This window comes from Hippoglossus hippoglossus, chromosome 5, assembly GCF_009819705.1.
Source record: "Hippoglossus hippoglossus isolate fHipHip1 chromosome 5, fHipHip1.pri, whole genome shotgun sequence".
In the NCBI taxonomy this organism is placed as follows: domain Eukaryota; kingdom Metazoa; phylum Chordata; class Actinopteri; order Pleuronectiformes; family Pleuronectidae; genus Hippoglossus; species Hippoglossus hippoglossus.
Window position 1 is genome coordinate 12665633 of NC_047155.1, and position 19778 is coordinate 12685410.

At 42.4% G+C, this 19778-nt stretch overlaps 3 protein-coding genes across 3 annotated transcripts; 2 read left to right on the plus strand and 1 right to left on the minus strand.

Annotated features, from left to right (window-relative positions):
• Window positions 1-182: 182 nt before the first annotated feature.
• Window positions 183-6274, plus strand: p4htm (prolyl 4-hydroxylase, transmembrane (endoplasmic reticulum)). The gene is made up of 9 exons (XM_034584996.1): window positions 183-1149; window positions 1235-1316; window positions 2566-2756; window positions 2872-2968; window positions 3281-3443; window positions 3990-4175; window positions 4436-4526; window positions 4698-4821; window positions 5453-6274. Exons 1-9 carry the CDS (start codon window positions 769-771, stop codon window positions 5671-5673), a joined length of 1536 nt encoding a protein of 511 aa, XP_034440887.1. The 5' UTR covers window positions 183-768; the 3' UTR covers window positions 5674-6274.
• Window positions 6275-6355: 81 nt separating this feature from the next.
• Window positions 6356-13617, minus strand: slc26a6l (solute carrier family 26 member 6, like). The gene is made up of 19 exons (XM_034584994.1): window positions 13326-13617; window positions 13078-13217; window positions 12746-12856; window positions 12496-12671; window positions 12243-12407; window positions 11588-11740; window positions 11229-11311; window positions 10677-10824; window positions 10444-10557; window positions 10008-10085; window positions 9799-9894; window positions 9537-9643; window positions 9340-9409; window positions 9159-9251; window positions 8564-8674; window positions 7921-8319; window positions 6968-7022; window positions 6729-6874; window positions 6356-6483 (listed from the first exon to the last, which is right to left on the minus strand). The coding sequence occupies exons 1-19, from the start codon at window positions 13463-13465 to the stop codon at window positions 6457-6459; spliced, it is 2412 nt and encodes an 803-aa protein (XP_034440885.1). The 5' UTR covers window positions 13466-13617; the 3' UTR covers window positions 6356-6456.
• Window positions 13618-15709: 2092 nt separating this feature from the next.
• kbtbd12 (kelch repeat and BTB (POZ) domain containing 12) lies at window positions 15710-19147 on the plus strand. Its single transcript, XM_034584995.1, has 6 exons — window positions 15710-15837; window positions 16439-17598; window positions 17685-17955; window positions 18119-18269; window positions 18450-18647; window positions 18743-19147. The coding sequence occupies exons 2-6, from the start codon at window positions 16526-16528 to the stop codon at window positions 18910-18912; spliced, it is 1863 nt and encodes a 620-aa protein (XP_034440886.1). The 5' UTR covers window positions 15710-15837; window positions 16439-16525; the 3' UTR covers window positions 18913-19147.
• Window positions 19148-19778: the final 631 nt, after the last annotated feature.

Here is a 19778-nt window from a genome sequence, read left to right on the forward strand (position 1 = left end):
CTCATTCATTGTTTCATGAAAGCTGAGATATCAGTGTGATGTGTTTTGAATGAATGAAAAGCTGTTTGATGTTTGATAATATATCTTGGTAAGAATTAATAAGAGGAAAAAAATGGTGATTGGAGGGGGGGGGGGCTGCACTGCTCAGTGTTACACCAGGACTGTGTTCTTGCTTTGGGTCACCAGGGGTCAGCATTGCACGCTGGGCAGACTGTTGCTGTCACAGGTGTGGGGGGGAGAGATCCAGCTCCTTCGATGGCGTTTAAACAACAGAACATACGGTCACGATCGGTGTTGTTTGGTCACGTTCACACATGCATGGCTCATTTTGAAGGATGATCACCTCCCTCGGACTTCGCTGCCTCGGCTTTATGGAGCGGTTTTGCGAGAGGAGCTGCTGCGCTGCGCTCTCGGATGCGCAGTGCGCTTTGCTGCTGGCTGCTGGTGCTGCAGTGTAAACAACACTGACACCGGCCAGTGTCTGCAGCGCCGATGCGAGAAGAGATTCATCCCATCCAGGCGAGTCCAGAATCAGAGACGACCTCTTAGTTTCAACGAGCATATTTTTTAATTATGAGCAACCTGCGCTCTTTTTCTCTGTGCGTAACGACGTCTCCAGGACTGGAACTGGCCTGAGCGCTCCTCGAGGATTGGCTTTTTTGTTTTTAAATCAAACTTGATCTGTCGCTTCGGAGCGTCCAGCGTTTCATTCAGTCGTTTTGGGATTAATTACATGGACTTTGAGGAAGCACCGACTCCTTTCTTCCAATGACCGACGACCAGGAAACCTCAGACTCCGAGGACACCGCTGCGTCCGGGAGCGCGACCTTGCCGCCGCATCTCCGGCCGCCGAGCGAGCGCCTCCAATGCCACAAGAGCAGCGTGTGCTCCCGCTCCTACTTCGTTGTGGTGATGGTGTTTTTCCACGTTTACATCATTAACGTCATCGCACTGCTGTTTTACGTGCACTACATCAGCGGGCAGGACGACGCGAGCCCGAGTCGTGACGCCCCCAGCAGCGACCATCGCCACCAGCAGCCGCAGCAGCAGCAGCAGCAGCAGCAGCAGCAACGCACCGAGTCCCGACGTCCGCCATCAAAAGCTGAGTTTCTGCGTGATGTGTCCCTCACTAGGATCGAGGGGATCAGGGTGAGTGATGTGAGGATGCATCATCACCACAATTTCATCTGACACCCACACACACACACAGTCACCCGTGTGGTTTCTCTCTCAGGTGGGACATGTCCAGACTGTGTCACTGGTGCCAGGCAAAGTGCACGAAATGCGGACCCTGAGTCTGAAACCTCTGCTGTTTGGTAAGGGCCATAATACCCATGTGCTGCTCACCCACATCAGCCTCTAGTGGCCAAACAAGTTCCTTCATCTGGTGAGAGCAGATTCATCACTCACTTTACCTCTTCCTTATTTTCATCTTCATCACTACCTATCTATAAACCCCAAACACAAAGCCTATAGACGCGCATGTGTGTTTGTTAAAATCAATTAAAGCTATAGGAAACAGACCAATAAGTCCTGAGGCATCTCCTCCCCCTGCTCTGCACATGTGACCCAGTTAAGTGCTTATAGCTGAGAGCAGAGATACATCTATGCCTGGGAAACACACTTAGCCATGCATCATCCTCCAGCATGCAGTCCTTATGTGCACAAGAGTAATGATCATGTGCAAAAATGAAGCGGAAACTTTATAATGTATTAGGTTTCTGCAAGAGCTGCAACTGATTATCCTCGTCAGGGCAGCAGTTCATTGCTTATATTGGTTAATGATTAATCTGTTGATGATATTATCTACAAAACCTCAGGAACAATGGAAAATGTTCATCACAATCTCTCACATGCAGCAATCATAGACTGTAAACAAAGATGGACGACACGTCCCCACTCACTCCCACTATCCAAAAATGAAGCCAAAATATCCCAGATACGAACGCTGCCATCTTCCATTATTTGATTCTATAAAAAACGGGGAGAAACTTCACGATTGACAGCTGAGACTGACTTGCTATTCGTCAAGCACATGTATCGGCAACCCCTTGTCCATCCCCCGATTGCTACTTCCCAGGCTCTGGCTCGGAATTATGTCATCGGTACAAAATAGCAACGTTCATATCTTGGATATTTTGGCTTAACTTCTGGATAGTGGGAGGAGGTGAAGACGTGTCATCCATCTTTATATAACCCATGTATGATATGATCTCTATTGACAGGAGCTTCACTATGCTATCATGTTAGACAAAGTGAAGCAGCAAATTCCCCGAATGGAAATGTTTAAATCAGGAAAAGATATTTCTGCCTGAAATATGATAAAATTAGTAATTTGATCCCAAATTAGTTCTTATTAGTTTGCTCTTATCAGTTTAAGGCTGCACAAAACTAGACTAATTTAACTAAACAAAATATAACATTGGTCCTATACAGTATAGCAGGTTCGCAAAGGAGAAAAAAAGTAAACAGGTGGGATAAAAGTGTTGAAATCAAACAACCCTGTTGCCCCATGAGCGTTTCCTCTGTAGCTTTATCTCAGCTTGTCTCTGTTTATTTCTGCAGAGATCCCTGGGTTCCTGTCAGACGACGAGTGCCGTGTCGTGATGCAGCTGGCTCAGCTGAAGGGTCTGATGGAAAGTCAGTTGATGGTGCAGGATGGTCAGGAAGAGCTGGACAAGGAGCTCAACCTCAGCCCAGAAGAGATCTTCAACCTTCTTGATATCAACCAGGACGGACAGTTGCAGCTCCGTGAGGTGTATGTCGGTTAATGGCTCGTTGAGGACAAAACTGAAGTGTGTGACGGGCAGAAGTTTCTCAGCTCAGAGTTGGTTAACTCATCCTGTCTTCGCTGTCATGTACCTCCAACAGATACTCACTCATTCTCGAGTCAGAGACGGGATTTGGCTCACGCCGGAGAACCTGCGGGAAATCTATGCCGGGCTCAAAGCTGACAAGGACGGTAACGGTGAGAAATCAACGTTAATCCTGAGTTTATGTTTTAAGCAAGACTATATTCACTTTGCACTTTATATTTATGTGTAATACTGCGGTTGTATTTTCATCAATAAGTGATGCTCAATATATGGTTTCAGCATATTATCAAAGTTAATGGTTACAAACTTGATGTTCAAGGAATATTGGTTCTTATATTGGCCCAATAAACATGTGGCATCTATTAATTAAAACCTTTTTATTTCAGCCATTAATGTTGATTTTTTTCATCATCCAAAGCTTTAGCGAGGCATCAGAATTCCTTACATTCTCATATTTGGGGCAGGATTGCTTAGTCTGGAAGAGTTCAGGCTTCTGAGCAATGATGCCTTCCAGCGCTTCCTGCTGCAGCGAGGGGTGAAGCGGAGTCAGCTGGTGAGGAACAGCAGACACACTTGGCTGTACCAGGGCAGAGGAGCACACCAGGTCCTCCAAGACATCAAGACGAGGTTGGGAGGACACATCATTTGTTTCTGTGGTTCTGCATGTTCTTGCCTTGGTATGACCCTTAAAGGGATAGTTCACCCAAAAAAGGAAAATGCACTCATAACCTACTCCCCACTATGCCGGTGGAGGGGAAGGGTGAAGTGTTTGAGTCCACAAAACACTATTGAGGTTTCATTTTTAGCCTAAATGTCCGCTGTGATCCACACGGGATCCAGCTCCAGAGGAGGATAACAGAGGACCTTTAGGCTAAAAACCTGGTATAAATTACACAGTTATTTTTGTACATTTTTAAGAAACGGTCACCATTTACTTGTTACGTTAAATTGCATTGCATTTGGCTGCAATGCTGTTTATCCCTGAAACTCCAAAAGTGTTTTGTGGACTCAAACTCTTCACCCACCCCTCCATCTACATAGTGGTGAGTAGATAATGAATCCCTATCCCTTCAATTATAAGGTACATTACATAATCTCTCAGAATGATTCAGAAATCACTGTCCCGGACTTTCCCACTTTTTATATCTTTTCCTTCATCTTTCCTTAACACAGGGTGACCCGCCTCACCCGGCTCCCCTCCACATTAGTGGACCTCAGCGAGCCGCTCCAGGTGGTTCGCTATGAAGAGGGCGGGCACTACCACGCCCACCACGACAGCGGTCCCGTCTATCCCGAAACCGCGTGCACGCACACGCGACTTGCGGCCAACACGTCCACCCCTTTTGAGACGTCTTGCAGGTGAGATCACTGAGCTGCACTGCGTTTTTCAATCAAAAACAAATCTGTGAATGTTCAGATAGGAATTCATCGGTCCACTGTGATTACTGAGCTGCGTAGTGACACTCCATTGTGACAGCTGGCATGTTAGTTTGTGTTACTCTACATTGTCAGTTCAGAGAAATGTGCGTGCTCGTCACTTGTTTGCAAAGTGTTTGTGTGTGTGTGTTTGTTTGCACCGTACATGTGTGTGTCAATTTAAATCTGTGTTGCACACTTAGGTACATCACAGTTCTCTTCTACCTGAACTCTGTTGAGGGGGGCGGGGAGACCGCATTCCCTGTGGCAGACAACAGGACCTATGATGAAGTGGTGCGTAATTATGTGTGGGTCTGGAGATGTGTTCAGAGAGCCCTGCAAAAGTATTGTGTACAAACTGTGCATGCCTTTCAGATCTGTGTTAGCTCCCCTTAGTTTGTCAGTGTGTGCATGGGCCTGACGTTACACACACACCGTGTCGCTGAGTCTGATCGTGTCTTTTAGTCTCTCATACAGAACGACGTGGATCTTTTGGACACCAGGAGGAATTGTGACAAGAGTAACCTGAGGGTGAAGCCCACCAAAGGGACGGCTGTGTTCTGGTACAACTACCTTTCCGATGGAAGAGGTAGGATTCCCATCACAACTGCAACAACACTGCATTTCAACAACTTCTCATTCCAATTTCACTCAGTGTCCCAACCTATAGATGAGACACGATGGATCCACTTGCTTCTTGTTACTTCTGTTGGATCTAGTGTTCACATTGTAGCTTTGTTTAGTTGTGCTTCTGGTTGTGGGTGTAGAGGCTGCTTTCAATGGGCCTTGCAACACTGTGCAGGCAACACTCGGCTGAGAACACAAAGGGAGCAGGACGTTGTGGCCTGAGTGTGGACTGGTGAAGAATTTATTTATTTAATTTGGTCCGAGATGCTGCTGATAGTGCGACATCCAGTGGCATTGAACATCATTTATATAACCTTTAACGTGGCATTTATATGTCATGCTGACACAATTCAGGCCCAGATCAGAAGCCAACATATGAAATGATGTCAAGAATTTATGGTTCAAGCCCATATTGGTTATGTTAAAGATGATCAAATATACAGAATAATACATTTAATGGCTTAAACTAATAGTCCAAATACATTCAGTTGTAAATTAGGAAAACAAAACATGTGTGTCAGCCATTTTAATAAACAGAAATTATATATTGGATGTTGCTAACCAAAGTTAACAGAGGTTCTTTTCATCAATAGGCTGGGTGGGTGAGCAGGATGAATACGCCCTGCATGGCGGCTGTGTGGTCACCCATGGCACTAAGTGGGTCGCCAACAAATGGATCAACATTGACCCAGATTACCAGCGGCAGGCTCGCTATCAGCGTCTGGTATCACGGCAACCGGAGGAAGAGGAGGATGATGAAGGTCTGGCTCTGAACTCGGACATACAGAGCTCCGACATCCATCAAGACTTATAAATAGCTCATAGACCAAATTTATATATATATATTTAAAAAAATCTACCTAGCCTTCCTCAGTCCTGTGCACAATGTTTTTGGTAACATCCTCTGTGGCCAGTATGTAGAGACAAGATTTATTCAGGGAACGAAGTCACAGCAGGTTTATGCAACTGTAAAGAGATGCTTTTGGTAAAATGTTGGTCCGATATTGTTATGCTGTTATTTTTTAATCAACTGATATTTCCCATTGTAGGAATGTTGCACTAGAAACTCATAAAAGGAGTTGAGACAAAAAAAAACGTTCTTTTGCATGAGTTAGTTTCTTGAGGTTTTGCTGTTGCTATGAGCAAAAATTGCACTTGAAAATTGAAATGGCTCCTGTTAACATTTCAATGTCCTACCTTGTTATTGCTGTCATTACCAAAAAAGGCTCAAACACTCTCAGTGAGATGCATGTTGCCTTGTCTCTGTTCCTTGAATTCAAACATTATTTTCTGTCAGATTCCTCAAAATTAAACTAGACACTTGTTTGGATGTTTCACTGTGTTAATTTATTATTTTTTCATTTGCTGATGAACTGTAACACTCTCCCACACTGAATAAAAGAAAAGTAAGAAAATGTGTGACAACTCTGTGTACTCTTTTATGTACCTTAAAAACAAAATACATAAATATCAATATGATTGGCTAATTTAATTTAATTTAATTTAATTTAATTTAATTTAAAAGTACAGCTTTTGATATTTCCTCTTGTAGATGTTTTCCATCCTCCTTGCTGGATATCCATTTGAAATTTAGTCCTTAGAGTTTTGTGCTGCTGTGCATGTCCTGAAATCAGAAATCAAGTCATTTAGTTAAAATGAACATAATCACATTTTATCAGGTTCTTCAATATGGGCGTAAGTGACATTTTGTTTGGATTGGTCGATGCTGATAAGCAGCTGTTAACTAACTAATATGTTAGAAAGTGTACTAACAGGGCAATTTACACCTTTATCTGCCTTCAGTTAGTATTTTACAGTTGAATATCAACACTAAACTGTCCAAATACAGTGTGACCTGATCGTACTCACCACTGACGGCTCGTGTTTGGGAAACGATGATGTTCCACTGTGCTCCAGACAGAAGAGCACAGCGTCATGAACAGAGGTGAAAAGATGTCTCTTTGTTATCGTATCGGAGAAGAAGTCACCGAGCTCTAACTGCTCCACCACACAGGCTGAGGAAAAAAGATTTTACACTTAGCAACATTACAAAGATTATAAATCTTCATAGAGTACAGCCTGAAAGAAGTGAGAAAGTGTTCAGTTACCTTGACAACCAGCCACATAGATATCCACATCAATCTCACTGAAGTCCTGGAAAATCTGTGAATATAATATAATTAGTAGTTATAGTTTTATATTTTCAATAATTGAATTGAATGTCAAAAGCTGGTGCCAGCAGGCCTTGTCCATCCCTCGAACCTGCCAATCAATCACAAGGTGGGGGGCTGCAGCCAATCCCAGCTGACACTGGGTGAGAGGTGGGGTCCACCCTGGACAGGTCGCCAGCGTAATGCAGGGACCAGATACAGACACAACTAACCATTCACTCACATTCACACCTACAGTCAATTTAGAGTCTCCAGTTACCCTGAACCCAATCTGCATGTCTTTGGACTGTGGGAGGAAGCCAGAGTAACTGGAGAAAACCCACACAGACACAGGGAGAACATGCAAAGTCCAAACTGAAAGACCCCAGCCTGTAGACCTTGTGTTAAAGGTTCAGTGTGTAGAATGTAGTGACATCTAGTGGTGAAGTTGCATGTTGCAGCTGAATACCCCTCACCTCACCCTCCCCTTCCAAACATGAAAGAGAACCTGTGGTAGTCTTCAGTTGTCATAAAAACTGAAAAGGTGTTTAGTTTGTCCAGTTTAGGCTACTGTAAAAAACATGGTGGCCTCCGTAGAGAGGACCCGCTCCAGATGTAAATATAAAGTATTTAATTATAAAGGGCCCATTCTAGGGTAAAGAAAACAACCATTCATACAATTTAGATGAAACACACTAATGAAAACATCACTTCCTGAGGCCTCTCCCCTTAAAACTCCCAAGACAACCTGTGTATGTTGTCCATGTGTCTCAAATCAAACTCACATTATTTATTAATGGGGTTTGACACCTAGAATCAACTGAAAGTACGAGGGCTCTCATCTAATCTTTCAAACGGGTTGTAATGTAGGGACATTTTGTTTAAAGGATATTTGTCATTTTCGCACTCACATTTGTGATAGCCTTGATAGCCACTGTGTCAATGAAGTTGGCTGTGGAGAGGTCGAGAATGATGGAGTGAATGTCCCAGGTCCACTTGCCCAGAGAACCGAGAGAGACCCGCTCCAGGTCCCGACTCAGTGTGTCCTCGCTGCTGGAGCCCAGAGTGGTGGTGTCGCCGTCCTGCAGATCAGACATCCAACTTAAACTTGTGCCGTCTGGATCTCCCCCCTTCAAGTACTCCCATCTATTGGGGCTGTCTGGCAATCGGGGAGAGGCTGGGACGACAAACACTGTCCCGTTCTCTTTCTTCGTCCAGTTATCGTCTTTGTCGCCTGTTTCCAACCACTCGGCCTCCACAGAGAACACCTCAATAGCAGGCACCTGTTTATCGTCCTTCTGTGCTCGTCTCTGAGGAGTAAATAGCAAAAGAAGTGATCTTCAAAGGACGGAAACACTTTGTAGACTTTTTGTGATTTTGGCCATTGATTACCAATATTTTGTAATATATAACAAGATTTCTGAAGTAATTTTCTCATAACATCTGGGGTAAGTGACCCATGGGCCCCAAAAAGTTATAAAAGGCCTTTAAATGTCTCAGTAATTCCAATAATCCATGCTCCTGTAGTGACGTTATACATTTCCTGTACATTACCTCTCTCTCGGCCTGCCTCTTGGCCCGTCTCTCAGCTCTTCTTTCTCTGCGTCTCTGTTTGGCCTCCTGCCTCCTCTTATAGATAATCATGTCACTGATGTCGAGCCTACTCTGAATACATATAAGAAAGAAAAGCAAAACATCACCATCGTATAAATATATAGCAAAAAAAAGAAGAACTTGTCTAAAGAAGAATTTTTAGGATTTAAAATGAGAAGAGATAAATTCAATTAATTAATTTTAACACAAAATTTATAAAAATAAACCAAGGCACTCTTACTGTGGGAAAATTAAAAAGCCGTTATTAGTGAGGCTTAAGCATAGTAAAGATTTAAAAGAAACTAAAACAAAAATGTAATAATTCAAAAATACAATACATTTATTTTGGTTTCAGCCTCTAATAATAATTCACTGAAAATCTTTGGGGTTTGGATTGTCGGACGGATAAAACAAGAAATTCAAAGTCACCACTTCTTAATATTTCGTTTTATGATAGATAATGAAAAATAATTCTCTGATTACTCAACAAAGAAAATAATGAAGTCCCGCCCATTGTTCCAGATTTTAGCATTTAAGAGAAGTCAATAGAACAAACCTTTTCTTTCAGAGCCTCGAGGTAGAGCGCAGCATTCGCAAAATATACTGTAGCAGAGGAGCGGAATATAGTGACGCCTGGAATCTCTCTCGCCTGTCAAATAGACAAACATCCTTAGCCTGTGATGCAGTCAGTGTGTAAAAAAAGTTTCATTTGTGACTTTTCCATCTTTGTGTTTTACCTCTCTGTGCGTCTCTATATCCAAGTACAGTTCTGTGCCTGGAACATTTCCCAGAACAGAGTATGTTGGCCTGAGAATTGAATAATAAAAAAAAAAAAATAGTCATAATCTCTGGATTTCTGTAAAGTATTTTGTTTAATCTGGTTATCACAGTATGACCCAGACACTGCAGAGAGGTGTATACTGATGAGTCTTACAACTGCGTCCTGAAGATGACCGTCAGCATAGTAAAGATGAGGGACACTGCCAGACCCACGTCCATGTTGAGGAGCAGTGTTGACACCCAAGTGACCAACCACACCATCTGAGTGATGCAGCAACACGACACGTCTCATTTAGTACAACAATGAAAAGAACACAAGAGTAGTGACACTTCTCCAGACACAAGAGCAGAGTCTGTCACAGTTTTTACTTTTAAGGGTATTTTTAAACTACGTAACATATAATTTATCCTCTCACCAGATCAATCTTGCTGCGCCTCCACAGTGTGACAATGTCAGAGTGCTGCTTGAACATGCCCTTCAGATTTACAAAGACAATCACGGCGAGGACAGCCTGAAACAAGCACACCCACATTTTGATGATGACTCAAAAGAGAAAAACACAAAGAGTCAATCAAAAATATGTTCAAAGTTGTACAGTAATGACATGCAGCCCTGCAGCCGAACCTTTGGCAGCTCCTGGAACAGTGGTCCAAGTTTCAGTATGGTCACCAACACAATCAGAGATGAGGCCATACCAGCCATCTGCAAGAACAACACAGGGTCGTTTGTGACTGACTGAAATTGATTTGGTGTATTGTTTAGATAATAAATAGATTTGGTGAATTGCTGCATAATCGATAATTGAAGCTAAACATTTTAGTATATGTTCTCTCTATATAATGACAATTATAATATATAGAAGAAGAATCCATATTATTTATAGAGCATTTTAAACAATGCTAAAATAAACTGTACATAGGTTCAAAAAATAAAATAAAAGCAATTATTAATATTATAAAATTATAAAATCACACATTCAAAACACGCTTGTTATATTATTTCATACGTAATAATTTCCTTTTTACGCCACCTCAGTTGTCCTTTACTGATGCTCCCTCACCTGTGTTTTTCCTCCCGTGGTCTCTTGGATGAGACTCCGAGACATAGACGCGCAGACTGAGTAGCACTGAAAGAAGCCTCCCACTGTGTTACTGAGGCCCAGCGCCACCAGCTCCTGAGGCAGAGTGGGGGACACAGTCACAAGTGTTAACAGAGTATACAAAATATGAAAATGATAGCATGTTAATGGTATTAGTATAATTCCTGAGATAATAGGTGTGAATCCTGACTCACCTGGTTACTATCCACCTTGTATCCGTGTTTCAGTGCAAATGTTTTTCCAAGTGAAATAGATATGGCGTACCCAACAATGGCCAGTGCTAAAGCATCACCCATAACTTCACTGAAGATGCTGAAATCTGGAACACTGGGGGGACTTAAACTGCCAAACAAGTAGAGGACAAGAAGGTCAGATCAGATAGTACTAACCAAGATGAGAATATGAGCACAAATATGATCATAATTAATGAACAGTATAAAAAATATAAAAAATAGATAAATATAAAGCTATAAAAAGCCAAATGCTTACTCTGGTGAACCAGGGAGAGTTGATTGGCACAGTTGAAGTGAGTTGGCCAATTAGCTCTCCCTGGACAGAAAAGGCAGCAGGAGAGCCGCCACAAAGAGACACATGAGGAAGAAGAAACAAAGAGAGACACATGGACAGAACAGAGCTGAGCTGCTGGCCAATTTATGTTTAGCTTAATTTATGTTTGCTCATTTGTTAAAGAATAAATGCACGGTAAAAAGTGAGACCCTGGTGGCATTGTCCTTTGCTACACTTACCCACTAGGAATTTCTCCAACAACTGAAACTGTGTAGTTCATGCTCAAGTGGGAATAGTGTGATATCAGTGTTGCTGCTGCAATCTAAAGCAAACACAGAGAACACAGAGAACACAAACATACATAAAAAAGCCATATGCTCCATTTCAAACCTGCAATCATTAAAAATCTGGTCAATCATACTCGAGATCTGGACCTAATAATTAGCCATAAGAATCAAATTTTTGCTGTGAAGTGCACAAATGCAGAGGCCCCGGTGCTGTCGCTGATTCAGCTGCTTTTCAGCGCTGCAGCATCAGCATCGGCACAGAGGTGAAAACATAACGTGAAGCCAGAGAGTGTGTCCGCGTGTCGACTCACTGTTATGAGCTCCATCGGGACAGGCACTGGCAGTTTAGTGCTGAGGAAGGAGTTGAGTTCCTTGGCAGCGATTAGACACACCATGGACACGACACTGACCACCAGAGTGGGAAGATGAGTCTTTGGCAGCAAGCTGCAAACATCTTTCAGAGTCTGAAAATAAAGAAAGATGAAGGAGCAGGCGAGTTACGACTTGCTGCTGCACTCATAAAAACACACAGGTTAAGCTCCTCACAGCTTTGTAATCGTTTGTCCACTATAACTATACTTTACCCATTGTTCCTCACCTTGTTCAATGCTGGTTAGTATTGCATATGTGGATCTTATTTTGCACTACCACAATAAAAGGCTACTGTGCTAGATAACATAGGAGCTCTTACTCCTAGATGGATACTGGGCTGAACCATAACATTATTTAGGTAGAGGCTTTAAAATAGGATGAGGTTTTCTGCCTCATCCTGCACTGTATATTATTTGTCTGGTCATTTTCTGTGTATTTTTTGTATCTGTGCAAATAAATAAATTACCAAAATTACATACAGTATGTGAATGGTTTTTCACACAAGAAATAGTTCTCCACAAGATCCCTGATTTCTTTTAATCACAATCAGCCAAACTGTTGGAACAGACAATGCAATGGGATCAGTATACTCACATACACCAGTGACAGCGGACCATGAAACCGCGTCGGTGAAACGCCAAAGACGTACTTCAGTTGCGCCACCACGGCATGGCCTGCAGCTGCTGTTGTGTACGCTCGCACCAGAGGCTCCGACAAGTATGTCGCCACAAATCCAAACTTTACCAAACCCAGTAACACCTACAGAAACAGCCATTAATGCACATGTGAGTTTGGATGTACCAACAAAGCAGGACATTATTACTTCTGTAGGATGCTGTGTTAATACCTGAATCAGTCCTGCTATGACAGTGGTGGCAGCCGCCACCTGCACCCTGTATGAGTCCCGGGCAGTGATGTCCACATCTGCAGTGAAGTTTGTCCCATTCATAATGAGGAAATTCTCATCTGGAGCGAGTCTTTCTGTCACGCTACCCACCATGATGCTGATCATCGTGAATGTACCTTATCACAAGAGCAACACATGTTATTAAAGATGTTGTAATGGCCATTGTATATTAGTCTCCTTCTCTACTTACCGATGGAGATATGACGTGATGTTCCAAAGAAGAAGTAGATTAATGTCGGATAGAGGGACGAGTAGAGGCCAAACACAGGAGGTAAGGAAGCCAACAACGAATATGCCATACCTGTGGAAAACAAGAGTCTTTCTTAGTTTACAGTTATTTTCAAGATATCCTAGTTTTACTGTAAAATTCCGACTCTGACTCTTTCCAGACCGATAGTGAATATTTGTACAAAGAGGCAATGGAATAAAGTCAAAATTACACATTAGGTTTCTGTTATATATGAGACAGAACTAAAGTTTTTCTGTAATTTTGTTGATATCTACTAAAACGTGATGTCATACCTTGAGGCAGGTGCATTATGCCCACACTGATGCCAGAGATGAGGTCTGGCATGCCATAGTCCCAGACTGAGTATTTGGGCAGCCAGGACAATACAGGCAGGATGCTCAGCACGCTTCTTTTCAGTCTGGGCACTGAACATCTGGAAAGGATTTGAAAACACAGTCTTATGTCAAAGCATACATTTACTGAGGATAAAGGTCTCTGGTCAAGTAGCTCAGAGCAGACAAAGCCATGAAGTTTACTTTACCTTAAGGAGTCTTTAAGTCGTTCGGTTAGAGGAGGGCGCGTGTCAGAGAGAGATTTTCTCTGCGTTATCTCCTCCAGCCTCTGCTCGTCCAACACTTCCCTCTCCACTCTGTATTTCCCATACCTACGTTCAGAATCCATTGAGCTAACTCTGTCAAACTCTGGGCAAAGTTTATTGCAAATGGCTCATCAACCTGTCCACCAAATGCTCAACTGAGGGCCAGCTGCAGCAGAACAATGTCAGCGGTGACTGGAGAGGCCTGAGAATCTTCTCTGGCCACAAGAAAGCTGACTCTCAGTCTGCAGGGGTCCAGAGGTGAGCAAATTACTTAAACCGTAATTTCACCTGCCCCTCCCTCCCACCCACCCTGTCTTCACCCCCTGGATACTGCCCCACCCCCTTTTCCAACACCCTTCCTTTTAAAATTTTGGCACAGAGATATGACACACAAAAAAAAGTCAACGCTTACATTTTGTTAAATTTTCCACATTATTACAATTTATAAACTGATCAAACCCTAGGGCTTGAGAGTCTTTTGTTTTATATCAAATTATCTTGTTTATTATTTGATTGTAGACAATGTCACTGGGGATGGTGGTTTGATGCAGATTAACTCCAGCACATAACTTACAGACGACTTTACTGTGTCCACCGGAAAATCCTGGTATGAACTGGGCAGTTTTTCTATATAAAGCAAGTGTCCGATTGTTTCATCCTCAGGGCAGATGGGACAGTTTTTGGTGGTGACAAAGCAGCTCCATTTGACAACTGCCCGCACTGCAAGTCCACCAACAGAAACTAGCCACATTATGTCTCTTTTATTTTCAGATATGCTTTTACTACTTATATATTTGATTCATTTGAAGGGTCACTGGAGTTGGGGTGTGGTTGGGTGTTAAGCTGTGTGGCTGAGAGTTGGTGTCTTAAACCACCTCCTCTGCATTATGAGGACCTTTGTTGCCACTGCTGTTTGCTTTTTTACTATGATTAGTTATTATTATCACTAATGTCTGCAACGATATTCGTTTACTTAATTTTGCTTTTATTAATTTGTTGTTGATTCTTTTTGGCCTTGATGTTGTTGTTAAGTTGCTCCTGTTCACTGCTTTTTGTTGTTTTGTTTGGTGACGTGAACACTTTAAAACGGGGCTTGTATGTCAAGAAGGAAACTATGGTTACTGTTCCTAAATCATAAAGAATTATTTTTATTTTTATTTATTTTGAGTTCTTCCCTTACAGCTTTTATTCAGAGTGCAAGTAATTGATCTTTTCAACTATCTTTAAACTGGAAACTCACTTCTCTGTTTCCCTTCTTTGTGAAAGAACTTACAGGGTAGTTATTCTCTGGGTGAAATTCCCTGAGTGGCGTCGTCACGTTCCTGTAGTCGAGGTCTTTCTGCCCTGTCACATGGGCAATATTCATTTCTGCCTGTGTAATTCATGGCTAATGTGCAATCCATTTCACTGTACATATTCTCACACTGTTTGTTATTTCTATGCCATTTGTATTTTTATATATTTTTATATTTCCTTTATAAGTATTGCAACTTGAATTACTATTATTCTACTGACGCCTATTTTTTGGACTCTGCTCTTTGCTGCTGTAACATTGCAAATTTCCTCATGGTGAGACTAACAGAGAATTATATTTTCTTATCTACTGTAACAAGAACAACTGTAAATCATGTTGCCTAATGGTTAACTATGCAGTCAGGATGTCGTGGACGGTGGCATGACAACGACCAGAGGAAGCACAGGAGGCAATTATCATCTTAAAGAGGAGAAAGATTAACTGTGCTGAATGTCAGTTGTATGTTTGACATCTAAGTTTCCATCCTCTCTGCTTTTTCCATTTACTGGCAGAACTAAACTTAACGAACCATGAAATTTCACCTGAAGATCAAATTACACCGGTCAACTGAGTCAGAAGGTTATTTTTTTCTTAAGGATTTGCCGCATACAAGATTACAGGTCAGAAAGTTGGATACATACATTTGCCAACTTTATTGTGGTGGATGCAACAGTCTCGGGAACAGGTATGTTAAAGATTAAACATTAGAAAAGTTATGTCCTTTAGACCATGTGCGTTTGCAGTGTACACTGGGCCTTTAACGGGGTGAAATATGAATCCCAGCTGGTTGCTTCATTCCAGGGCTGCAAACACGTGACAACAAACTATAGTGGAAAATTATCCAAAACAAAGTACAATATAACGCAGAGGACTGAAATTATGAAAAGTCATAATAATTCACAGTATTACAATATCACATCTGAAAAACCTACTCAATCCAGATCACTCAAACCCTTCTGACCCACTTGCTGTTCTGCCACGACACTGTCTATTTTGGGGTTAGCGGCTCAGAGGGCCGCAGTGGTGGAGGGGCTACATATCTTTGTCTCAGCCACTCAACCAACAAACAACATCGACACATGTTGCACGATGAAAAACATGGATCTCTACTGGTGTTTTTAGACTACAGATAACAGCAGATAAGAGGCGCTGACAACTTTGGTAAGAGGAGTTACAAGGAGCCGCTGTACTGCATGATCACTAACTTGTTCATAGACGATTGCGGCATTTTGCTTTATATAGTACTAACCAGGAACGTTCATCAGAATGCTGGCTGTTACATGTGTTCATGAAAATGTCCATGTTTGTTGTTGCTGCAGGCATCAACAAGATGCTTTATTAACTCTTGATGGTCAGAATATTTGTGAAGTTGGATGAACTGCTAATAGATCACAAATAATTATTGCTTATCTTTTACAAATGTTTTTATGTCAATAATCATAAGATTAGGAGGCTAATTGAAAGCCAACAGTTGATGTTTCATTTTGGTTTGGTTTTATTTTGGTATTGCAAACAAATTTCGCATTATTGTACAATTATTAACATGTTTTGACGTAAGAGCCCCGAACAATATGTATTTTTTTAGGGGCTGATGCTGATATTATGGACAAAAAAAATTCAGATAGTGATATATCTATAGATAAATATATAAATATATTTCAACAAAAATTGTAAACTCATATCAGATTGGGCGATATATCAGTCGGGCTCTACTTGATATGGTACTGATTTTGTTTCTGATTTTGTTTTCTTTGTTTTTCAGACACAACCTCTTCACTACTTGTCCATAAGTGCATAAAATCTCCTGCGTAACTAAATATTATTATTATTACAAGAAAGTTGAAGCAAAATGGATCTTACAACCAAACATGGACTGGTCCTGCTGGAGCAGTTGAGGAGGATGAAGGAGTCCGAGCATCTGACGGATGTGGTGCTGGTCGCTGAGGGCATCAGCTTCCCCTGTCACAGAGTTGTGCTTTCCGCCTTCAGCCCTTACTTCCGTGTTATGTTCACGTGTGGCCTTCGTGAGTGCAACAACAGAGAAATATTCCTACGTGACACCCCCGCAGACAGCCTGGCTCTTCTCTTGAACTACATGTACTGCTCCGATCTTCCTCTTACTAACGCCAATGTGCAAGGCATCTCCATTGCTGCTTTTCTCCTGCAGATGGACGACGTCTTCACACGCTGCCAGCAGCACATGACCGAGAACATGGATGCCTCCAACTGCCTTGGTGTCTTTTATTTTGCCCGGGACCTCGGTGCAGAAGAACTGGCCGACCAGGCTCAGCGCTTCCTGAGGCAGAACTTTGTCCAAGTCTGCCAGAATGAGGAGGTCCTGGAGCTGGAGGCTCATCAGCTGGGGAACCTCCTGAGTTCTGATGACCTTAACGTTTCTAGAGAAGAGAAAATCCTGGACGTGGTCCTTCTCTGGGTCAAACACGGCACACTGACAGATGGAGAGGTTCGTATTTGGCACCTTCCAGAGCTTCTGAGGAAGGTTCGCTTACCCCTGATAAGCCCTGACTATCTAAGGGAGGCGTTGAAGAGAAACACAGCCCTGGTGGCTGATGCTGAATGTCTACAGATTGTGAACGAAGCCTTAGAGGCCACAGCGATGCATCCCTCAGCTGCACCGCGTAAACTGAAGCTGCGGTACGGCATGGAGACTACAGACCTGCTGCTCTGTGTCGGTAATGACGGTGGTGGGATTCGGTCAAGATATGGCAACTATGCTGAGCGCAGCTTTTGCTATGCCCCATCCACGGGCCGAACGTACTACATCACTTCCCCTCGCTATGGAGAGGCTCTGGGGTATGTGTGCGCTGGGGTTGTAACTAAAGGAAATGACATTATTGTGGCGGGGGAGGTAAGTGTTCGCAGGATGGCCCGGCAGAAGGTCATGAATGTTGAAATCTACAGGTAAGATGAATATGAAACAATAAATCGGACATTTCTGCATTTGCTGGCCTCACACAGACGTTACTGTTTGTTGTGTTGGGTTGAAGGTACAATGTCAAAGCCCAAGGAAGCTGGGAGCGCCTGACATCTGCAGAGTACCGTGATTCTTATGCCCTGGGGTCACTGGATGACACGCTGTACCTGGTGGGTGGGCAGATGCGGCTGAAGAACCAGTTTCTCATCACCAACTGTGTGGAGCGATGGTCTCTGCAGGGCGGACCCTGGCGGAGCGCAGCACCACTGCCTTTGCCTTTGGCCTTTCACAGCGTGGTCACAATGAAAGATCGCCTTTATGTGATAGGTGGTCGGAGCCCACAGGTGACGTGATGTAAAAACACCTTTACATATGTGTTAATTATCCAAAAACCTGCATTCAGCTGTGTGTGACAATATAAAGAGTTTGTACACTGTTAGTAAGTGACTCTTCTCTGACTGCAGCTGCTCTGCTTTGTCATCCCCTCCCTCCCCTTCAACCATCCAGTCATACCGGATGGATGATGAGCCGGACCGTCTTAGTAACCGCCTTCTGGAGTATGACCCAAACACAAACAAGTGGACAGAACTGGGTCCCATGAGATACTCTAAGTACCGCTGCAGTGCTGTGGAACTCAATGGGGAAATTTTTGTGATGGGTAAGATTCTTCTTTGTTTTAGAATCACATTTCAATGCATATTAGTTCAGCTATATTCCATTTTTTTTCATTTAATCATGTTGTATTATATGCACAAACATGGTATGACCATGATTCTGCTAAATGATTCGAGCTACACTTTATACCATTTGACAATGACCTGATTTTGCACCTGTATAGGAGGCATTGGCTGCGAAGGTGTGGACTGTGGCCAATCACGCCACTGCCTTGATGCTGTGGAGATCTACAACGCAGATGGAAATTATTGGAGAGATGGACCCCCTCTCCCATGTGCACAACTCTCCCTGCGCACCAATGCCTGTAATGCAGGAGTGGTGGGAGGCAAGATTTATGTGTGTGGATATTACAGAGGAGCAGGTGAATGAAATTAAACAAAATCAATATCTATTGAAATGTTTGAAATAGTTTTTGAAGTCAGTGTAATTCTCCAACTGTGTCTTCACCACCCTCAGATCGTCACGATGATATAACAAAGGAAATTTTGGAGCTGGACCCAAGGGAAAAACGGTGGAGTGTGGTGGCTCGGCAAGTGCTGATGCACGACAACTATGACGTCTGCCTGGTGGCAAATCTCAACCCAAGGGGACTCATGTCCCCTTCTGCAGACTTAGTGAAAGTGTGACATCCCTGTCACATCAGATCAAAGTCTGTTTGTTAGAATTAGTGAAGGATATTAATTATTAATCATTAATGCACTTATCGCTGGGCCAAAGGCAGAGAAGTAGAAGTAGTCTGCATGAAAGAGGAAGTTGATGATTTGCACGTTGCTGAATGAGAATAGAAAGATAATTATGTAAATACTGTTTCCATTGTTTTTTATATTGAGGCCCTTTTCCCAGCAGACATTTTGACACAGGTGTAAAATAATAAAAGTGTCCTGGTATCCTACATGATGACTCAATGTCACACTGTCATGTTTACCTGGGACATTTAAACTGAGCAGGGCCATTATTAATGCTATCAGACACGTCTGTTGTGAAAAAGGCCTGTTGTGTTGTGTCTGCAGAGAAGATTGATCAACTGAAACCTGCAGCCGTGTATTTCATAGCTGAAACATTATTAGCAACACCAGTAGGTGGTTTTCTTCACTATTAAACAGGTTCGAATTATGATTAGACTTGTTTCCACACAAATTAAACCAAAAACAGTTTTAAAGAGTGAATAGCAGAGCTTTAATGACTTAATTGATATTGACAGACTAATTACGTGTATCCAAATATATTTTATATAGTTTTCCCCGATATATATATACTGTTAATCAATGTGTTCTGTTTTTTGTGTTTTAGGTAAGCTTGCCAAAGCAAAAAAACTGTTAAAAACTGCGAATAAATGAAGCATTGTTGTTGAGGTATGAACCGACTATTCTGTACACTTTTTATTTGTTATAAAAGTTTTGAAGTAATGCAGTCTTACACAACAAAATGAAAAAACTAGATGTTAGAAGAACAGCCGAACATGAAGCAGGTTATTGGTGACATGTATGGAATG